The sequence below is a fragment of the Drosophila montana genome, unplaced genomic scaffold (genome assembly GCF_035044405.1).
Source record: "Drosophila montana isolate Dmon_TW-CO22-7 unplaced genomic scaffold, ASM3504440v1 contig_3733_1, whole genome shotgun sequence".
Taxonomy (NCBI): domain Eukaryota; kingdom Metazoa; phylum Arthropoda; class Insecta; order Diptera; family Drosophilidae; genus Drosophila; species Drosophila montana.
In genome coordinates, this window is record NW_026998620.1 from 2,334,315 (window position 1) to 2,343,515 (window position 9,201).

At 39.9% G+C, this 9,201-nt stretch overlaps 2 protein-coding genes across 2 annotated transcripts; both read right to left on the bottom strand.

Moving 5' to 3' along the window:
* Positions 1-7,039: 7,039 nt before the first annotated feature.
* On the bottom strand, positions 7,040-7,630 carry LOC135436812 (protein Diedel-like). Its single transcript, XM_064694534.1, has one exon. The coding sequence runs from the start codon at positions 7,612-7,614 to the stop codon at positions 7,270-7,272; it is 345 nt and encodes a 114-aa protein (XP_064550604.1). The 5' UTR covers positions 7,615-7,630; the 3' UTR covers positions 7,040-7,269.
* Positions 7,631-8,029: 399 nt separating this feature from the next.
* LOC135436438 (protein Diedel-like) lies at positions 8,030-8,657 on the bottom strand. Its single transcript, XM_064694037.1, has one exon. It carries the CDS (start codon positions 8,508-8,510, stop codon positions 8,169-8,171), a length of 342 nt encoding a protein of 113 aa, XP_064550107.1. The 5' UTR covers positions 8,511-8,657; the 3' UTR covers positions 8,030-8,168.
* Positions 8,658-9,201: the final 544 nt, after the last annotated feature.

A 9,201-nucleotide genomic window follows, 5' to 3' on the forward strand; every position in this document is an offset into this window, starting at 1 on the left:
AAATGAGAGTAACTGAATTAAACCTGAAATTCGATTTTTTTTAACATAAACTGAGTCGGTTAAGTTGGATAAAGGGTCAACGTATTTTTAAAAAAAATTATTTCATTTAAAACAAATTGAAAATATCAGCAAAGTTTTATAGATTTTGAAAAGTTAATTTTCTTAATTACATTATAATTTTTTATATAAAATAACAAAAAATATATAAAATAATAAGAATATATATAAAAACTTTTATATTTAAATAATTATATAAATATAAAAACTTGTAAAAATATAAAGTTTGTATAAATTTGTGAGCCCAGGATCAAGCCAAAAACTGGGTAAGTAGATGTGGAAGACAAGATTCACTTACTCTTGTTGAATCGAGAATTTACAGACTTGAAAAAGAGTACCACGTGCTCGTTGTCAGAAAAAAGTGTCTTAGATTAAGTCATATATTTAGTAAATTTCTAATTTTGGAAAAAAAAGTTCTTTGCATTCGAAATTCACGCTCAGCTTCAAATATTTCAACCTTGGCTTTTCGGTAAAAATTCTTAAATTTATCTTAGAGTTGGGGCCATAAACTAGCTTTGCTTGTGTTTGGGGCTGTGACGCGTGCACCTTGCGGTGCTTGCATCTGCCACTCGAAAACTTCTTGCAACATTCGGTGCGACAGTTGCCTCTTGGCTTGGCGCTGATAAACGTTTGTCTTTGCCAGCAACACCAGGAGCAAATATGTATTCACATCCCCAAAACGGGCCCAAGCCCGGGCCCAGACATATGATGTTGAAATTGCTCGCAAAGCCGCAAATGTCTGTGTCGCTGGCGACCAGGTCCAATGCGCCGCCCGCACATTCAGGTTAGCAAGTCTCGCGACGACGAACCCTTCAGCCGCCCCTCAGTCCGACAGCACATCAGCCCATCAGCCCATCAACCCTTCAAGCACTTAAGGCAACCGCATAACCAACCCAGTCGAGCACATGAAGCCGCCTCACGTCGACTCCGGGACTCATCGAGCTGAATGCAGTCTGCGGTGGTTCGTCTTTGTCTTTCGCTGATCTTTGGTTGGATGGAAGTGGCGGGATATGGCGGGATATAATGCGGGATATGAATGGGTGTGGCCAAGGGGTAAGGGGGGTAGCGGGGATTGGGGCAGACCGCAGGCACTATACACTGTTGCTTGCCAGCTGTGGCAAGTGATTGGGTGGTCAAAGTATATCAACTAGTTGGTATGTCTTAAGTTATTCAGTAAATTTAGGTTTTCATTAGTTAAGTGAAAATTTAAAAATTGAAATATGCGCTTGAATAATTAGATATTCATTTGAAATATATATGAAGAGAACTTAAGGGCTTTCAGATAATACAAATAGGTCAGTTTGGATAAGTTATAAAATCCAATGGAAATGTTTACAAACTACAAAATTTATGCACCACAGAAGTAATTGGATTGAAAAAGTTGAAAGTAAAAGCGAGCATCTCAAATAGAGATAGATGTAATAAAGATGTCAACGTATTTTCTAGTTGTGGCCTGGGTTTATTTCATTTGCGGACACTTATTTATTCAGGAGCGAAATAAGTATAACTTTCCAATATTTCGTGGTTTTTTATTTTATATTTAATTTTTATTAAATTAATTTAATTTATGTATTATTCTTAATATTCATGTTGTCTTGGATATATGGCAAATAATTATTATTTTTATTACAAGTCTAGCTTGTAGACCCAAAGTATAACAAAATCCATGAAGAACGGGAATATGCATTTATTTGATATTACACAATAAATTTCCAGTCGTCAAATATTTTAACTTCGGTATTTAACCAATTATTAGAATGATATTAATAATTTAGTGTTATGAACAAAATACACACAGCCATATACAGATAAATATATATACCTAAATAGTCTGAGAAACGATTAAATTTGTATTTTAAGTTATAAATTTTGGCGCAACTGCATATTTTTTAAAGATAGTTGAAATGTTATTCATTTCTTCAAAGCTTGTAACATTCTTAAAATTGCGGCTAATGAATTTGAACGCTAACAAATACTTGATTGCTTCACATATTATTTACTTATGTTCCATTTCCGCGGCATTTCACAAACATGTTAAGCCTTAACAGTTACACACGGTTATTAACAGCACTGCAGCTGCGCACTTCAGAGCGACGCTCTCTTAAATGTTAACGCTCTGTTAGGCGAACAGTCCGATCCGTTCATGTGTTCCAATGCCAAAGCGTTCCCAAATAAATAATGTAGTGCACTAGGTGAATGGTTGCAGGGCTTTTGCACATTTCGGCACATAATATATATATATGTGTGTGTGTGTGTGTGTGTTTGTGGACTTCCTACTGGTGTCGCCTGGAATGGGCCCAAGGCGCCCGCCCTGCGTGTCCTGGCATCGTTTGCAGCTCAAGTAGTCCCCGAAAATATGTGTGTTTTTGGGGGCCTGGGCACCTGATAAGAACCTGTTGAAAGTGCGCCGAGTGCAGCGTTGATTTATTAGTTTTTGGGGAGGCCGACGGACAATATTTTAATTAAAATCTTTCATCTTTCGATCGAGCCACCCGACACAGACACAAGTTTCTCCAGCAGCCGCATCCACACCCACGCCTGCATTCGCAGCCGCCCCTCTGCTGTCGTGCTCCCTGAAGTAATTTTGTAAGAGCCGACCGAAATATTGGCAGCAAATGCAGACACCTAATAAAAGTTTTGCGACAAGCAGCAAACTCAAGTGTAACGAAAACAAAAACAATAATTTTCGAGTTTATTTGAGAGGAGGCGGCGAACCGGCGGCTGCCAGCTACAGTACGTACCTGTGTCCTGTGGCCGCCAGCAGCTGCTCAAGGACACGCCCACTCGGAGTCAGTCAGTGGGACATTTGCAGTTTTCCCATTTGCTGTCCTTGTTGCTTTAGCTGTTGGAAAACTATTTGCCATCTCGACAATTTCTTGCACGTGCTGAGCATTCGCAAAGCGAAGTGTTTTCTCCTCTGTAGCCCTAAGGGGGTTGGTGGGAGGGGGGTGGGGGGGCGGCAGGACCCTGTGACAGGTACAATATTTCAATAAAATACATTTACGCAACATAAAGTAGGTGGCAAAACTTTTGATGATTTCATATATTTGTAGATCCATTCAAATATATACATGAAATATATTTGGCCGATGCTTTGACTTTGCCATTTGCCCTTTTTCCAATTTAGTCCCTTTTCACTTGTCTGGCGGCATTTTCCACTTTGCTCGGTTGACTGCACATTTCTGGGCAACAGCAATTAATAACAATTAGAAGAGGCGCCGCGACAACCCCAACTAATTGCGTATAATATATGTGTATAGATAGGTTGTCTGTGTGTCTGCCTGTGTCTGTGTGTGTGTGTGTGCCAACTATTTCTTGCACATTGTCGAATAATTTATGCCAAAAGCGTAATTAAATTAATTAGGATTAACTTTGGCGGCGCACGCATTAAACTAGCTTTGATTAGCTTATGCTCTCACACACACACACAAAGCGACTAAGACATGCACAAATCCATATATTTATGCCTATCTGCAGCTGTGTGTGTGTGTGTGTGTGTGTGTGTGGCAGCACATGTGGCATGCTGTTTAATCTAAATGCTGGCTTTTGGGTCGCCTCGCTAATCATAAAGATGGCATAAGCGATGAGCCTGCTCCTCAGCTCTGCGCCAGCTGCTCGGTCTGCCAATTTGGCAAAGATCTCAACACGAGCCCAAAATGCTTTAACTCACAATTTTGTTGCCATTTTTTTTTTTTTTGGGGCGTTGCTTTAATGTGGATGGGGAGTAGCCCCATGCATTACCAGAAATTGGTTTTATGTTTTTTGCGAGGCAAGCTCGCTTAAAGATTAATAGCTTAGCCATGTGTTTGAGTTAGTAAAAATTGTTTAATATCAATTATTAACTTATCTTTTCAATAGCTCTGGGTAAATGGTCTTCGACTAAGAAGCCAATACATGCGGCCACACACGAGCCTGGACCTTAAACCCGACTCCAGCTTTTTTGGCCTACAAAATAACTCAGGCATGTAAGTCATTTTTATTTTATTTTCATATACTATACTTCTAGACATTTCTTTATTACTCTACTTAAAAGTAATGTTTAAACATAAAGTTTAAAAAAATTTAAAAATTTATTCGTACCCAGGCTAAATACTTTAATCATTATAATAAATGCCTGCTTTGTTTTACGAGTAAATGCCAGTTAATGTATTTAATATTATAAAAATTAATATTAAATACTTTATTCGGCTTGTTTGTTGTATTTTTTTCGAAATAGTTTTGAACAATACAAAAACTGTCGCATTGTCACGTAAAATAATTGTTCTGGGCTTAAAAACACTAATCCGATTAAAACATCCGATTGTGCTAAAATTTCATTTATTGAATTGCAACCAACTTTGGCTTAAGCCTGGCAATAATGGGCTCGGGACTTGAGTTAACGAATCCTAGGGTATACCTAGTAAATACCCTGTACTCTACGGTTTCAATACGGTACCTGAACTCCAATTCGAAATGAATTAAATGTAATAATTATATTAAAAATTTACGAAAAATTATGATAATATAAATAATATAATAATAATATTAAAAATAAATATTAATAATAATCAAAAATGATAATAATATAATAACAATAATAATATAAAATAAAAAACTAACAATTAAAATAGCTAATACTAATAATAAATAATAATAATAAAAAATATTATAAAATGTTGGTTGAGCTTTTAATCAAAGGTATATATACAATTTTGATAGGGTTCTTCAAAGGATAATCTTATCAATATTATGACTCAGTTTGCAATTATAATAATATTAATAAGTTTCTCTGGCTCTTTGCCTTAATCCCTATTCAAAAGACAATATTTTTGATTTATTGAGCCTAACTAAGAATTATGATTATCGTCGCTCATCAGCCAGCTCTTGAGTTAATTATCATTTGAATTGTGTGGCCAGCACAATTGTTGTTTGTTTTCTGTTGTCAAAAGTGGCCAACGTCAAAATGTCCTTTTGTGGCTGCCCAGTTTGGCCAGTTGGCCGAGTCTGGCCGGTCTGTCTGGCTGCTGTCTAATTTATGTTGCGAATAAATGTGTCGCAAATCATTACGCGGAACATTTTTCTATGCGTTTTTTCCTTTCTCGCAGTGTATGCCAAGAGTGTCGGGCGCTTTATTTAATGGCTTGGAAATGAAAAAAAAAAAGGAAGAGCAAGAGAGTCGCAAACCAACACGGAAACAATGACAACCACAAGAGCAACAGAATCTGGAGTAGAATTGGGAGCAGCAACTGGAGCAGGTTCAACAATGGCCCACAGGGGCTTCACTTGAACGGAACCATCTAAATATAGACACAAATCACACAAAACTTCAGAAGCGAAAGACAAAAGCAGAGTTTCTGCTCTTGTTGTTGTTGTGGTTGTTGTTGCGGTGGCTGGGAATGAGCATATTAAATCAAAAGTGGAGCAACTGAGAGTCGCCTTTTGCATAGAGCAAAAGTTGAGTGGAGCCATACAGCAGGATTCAGTGTTCACGATTCAGGATTAAAGGCGTCGGTAGCAAGGACGATGTTGAAAACGACGTGAACGTTTAACGCCTGCAGGATATTTATGATCATGAATTTTCTTATTGTGCCTGGACTCTGGCCCAATGCCCTACGCTCCCTAGGACCTGGCTGTGTCTGTGCGTGGCTATACTGGCTGGAGCTTGAGTTTCAGGACTCGGCTGCTTGTAAACGATTTATTAAAATGTGCAGCAACACGAAAACTGAAAGGCGCCCAAAGGACAGCTGTCTGTAGCACTGTGCCCCGCTGTGGCATGAACTCTCCCTGCCCCTGCCCCAGCCTCGTGCAGCGTATGAAATGTGCGCCCATTTATTTATACACATCGCTGAGCCGCGCCCACCAATCGACAGAAATGAGTTATAAAACTTCAATAATCTCGGCGAAATGTTTATTTATGTTTAGCACGAGAGCCAGCTGAGCACTTGGTTAGGGGTATTCCGCGCGTAGGATGTCGGGGTATGCAAAGAAGCGAACGTGCGCCTGGGGCCTGCCATTACGATATTTGCATCATATACCCAGTGAGTGGGAGGTGGGGGGAACCAGGGGGTGGCGCGAGGAGCACTTACAGCGAATCAATAACAAAATAAATCGTTTTACAACCGCAGGACATTGTATTGTGTTACACAAAAGATTGGCAATGCCACGCCAGCTACCAGCTACCATCTCACCCTCGGGTGAAAGCGAAATACGACGACGAGCACAAGTACGGGCAAACAATGCCAGGCACTTGGCACAGTGAAAACAAGCAATGAAAGGATATTATAGTAAAAGTATTTACAAGATGAAAAGGAACAAAGGCGAAAGGCGCCCACAGCTAGGATGAGCAGCACGAAGGTAAAAGAAAATATAAAGTGAAAGGAAGTAGAAAGTATAAATCGTTGCAATCAATTTTTGCTATGCGCTACGAATTGATAAACTGCCCAAGCAACAGCAGCAGCAACAGCAGCAGCAGGAGCCATCCTTCTGCTGCAGAAGTTGCTGCTGCTCTTGTTGCATCCGCAGCTGTTGGCTGCTGCGTTTTGTTGCAAGGCGATACGCCAGGTGAACTGGTTGGGCTGCCCGGACTGCCTGTCAGCTGCAAGCTCCCATTTGCGTTACCTACATAGCTCGCTTAAAGCTCTCTGATACCCTGCACCCAATTGAGCAGGGGTATAATGGGTTTGTCCAAAATGTTTCTAATAAGTGAAAGCATCTCAGACCTTAGCATCTGCGGCAGGCTTCTTGGCAGTTCTTTATTTTTCTGATAGGTTTTTCAAAACCGATACCAGGTTATGTTGTGTGCAATTTGCTGGAAAATGGGGCGAGGATTTGTCGATACATAAAGTAGGTCGACCTCCATCTCTAGGCAAACAAAATTTGAAAACAATCTAACAATAGGAGAATGGAGAAAGAAAAAGTACTGCACAGTAAGTTTCGTGTGCGTACAGGGTATCTGCAAGTCCATCAAGTACGTCACTAGAGCACTCTCTCTCTCTCTTTGTTTATGTTTTGTTTTTGGCATAAGTGGGCGTGGCCTGCAAATGAAGCAGCAGCTCAGCTTTGGTTACCGAATGCTCTCTGGTCATGCGATACTTTATGGATTGGTGCACATTTAATTTGTTTTGTGGTCCAAATGGAAATGATTGCACTTCTAAAGTTCTGTTTGGCACAGAGTTCGTTAGACAATGCTTAATAGATGCTCATTATATTTTGTAATTTTACAACACTGGTTGCTTAAGCATAGCCCACATATTCGAAATTGAAATAACCGTGCTTCTCACGAAAACTGGAGGTGGCCTCGCCGGGCAGGCAGCCATTCCGGCAGTGGCAGCCTCTAGGATTGCATTTGCCACGGCCGCACCAGGTGCCCTTGATGCCATCCCCATTGCCGCAGACCTTCTTCTCGCACGTCTCTTTGTTGTGGTATTTGCCACCATATGTCTGACAATTGTGCTCCTTTCCATTGTTGGCCAACTTGTAGAGAATCTTTGACGGTCTGCAGCAATCGGCCGTTGCACCTGAGCTGAGGCAGAGTAGCCAAAGGGCCACAGAGAGCGATGCGATCAATGCCAGTTTCATGGTGCTGCGCTTTGCACCTGTGCTAAACTGTTGCCAGATCCGGCCCAATCGCACCTTTATATACAGCTTACGCTCAACGCGTGCTTTGTGTTGTGTCTTATCATTTTACAAGAGGCTTTTTATAATTGTTGCTGATTGCTTTTCGTTCAACTCAATCAATGAGTTCAACTTGACACCCAGCATTAATTGATTACCTGCTGTGTGTAATTGATAAGCTATCTAATTGCTTAGCTCGATTATATTGTCAGCACATACAAAATGCGTAAAACGAAAATTGCACTCGTGTTGAATGAGCACAAGAGATAGAGAAAGTATCTATCGATAACTATCGACAAGCTGTCGTTTCGATAATCAATAAATATAAATGTTTGTTATAGTTCTTTCCTTCATGATTTCTTAGATAATACTCCGACTCTTTGGTATTTTCCAACAAGCAAGCTTTATTGTCTAGGGTAAAGTAAAAGTGTAAAAAAGGGTTTGGCAACCTTCAGCTAAGAACAGGGTATATACCAGTCCTGTATTATTGACAAATGATAGATTGGTCTTCTTTTCGACTATACAAAATGCACATTGCGTACATGGTAGTCGCCGTAGAAGTCCCGCAATATTTGGACTCCATTGCCCATCCGACAGCCGCCCTCACAGTTGCAGCCAAACATGTTGCACGGCCCCTGGCCGCAGTAGGTGCCATCGACGGCGCTTCCATCATCGCAAATGGACATCTTGCATACGCCGCCCTTTGTCAACTTGGAATCGTAGAGACTGCAGTCATCCTCACTGTCGGCCAACTGAAAGGCGATGGTTTTCGAGTGGCAGCATTCGCCGGCACCGGGCACGAACAGCTGGAGCAGTATGCCCAGCAGCAACCAGCTGGCTACTGAGGTGCCAAACCGCATGCTGCATCAGTGAATTATTCAGCGAAGTGCAATAAAATTATGCAAGAGTTAAAATATTGAACGAATGGCCAATTAGCCTTGGTTTATTTGAGGACAGTTGTAAATTTATAAAGTTTTTATACAATTTTATACATTTTAAAAAGATGTTTTTTGACTTGACTGAAAAGTCATATCAAAAAAACTTAAGAGTCAAGACTAGCCGTAGCAGCTATTGCCTTCAGCTAGATATGAGCTTAACTATATTTATATATTTATATTAGCTGAACATTATTCTTAGATTTATTTAGCAGCAACATCAGCAGTTACCCTCTAGTCTACAAAAGAGGACTACTCAATTGAGTTTCTTTTTAGGATTTATTGGTCATTTTTCTTAACAATTAATATAGATGGGAGGAATATCATCATAGCAGAAAATATCTAACTAGATAATTTAAATAAACTGCCCTTAACTATTTTCTGATCGACTTGACAAAAAGTTACATAATCTGCTTAGCTACAAGAAATGCCTTTTTAAGCGATTGTAATTAGTACAGGGTATTTAATTAGCTAACGGAAAGCAATTGGGCGCTATTTCAGTATCAATATTATTATTTTTAGCTAACTTTCCTCAAAGTAGCTGCAGCTACAATAAACGTTTAAGTCAAAAAAATATTGTTGCACAAGTTATGTATACGCCGCATTGGCTTGCACT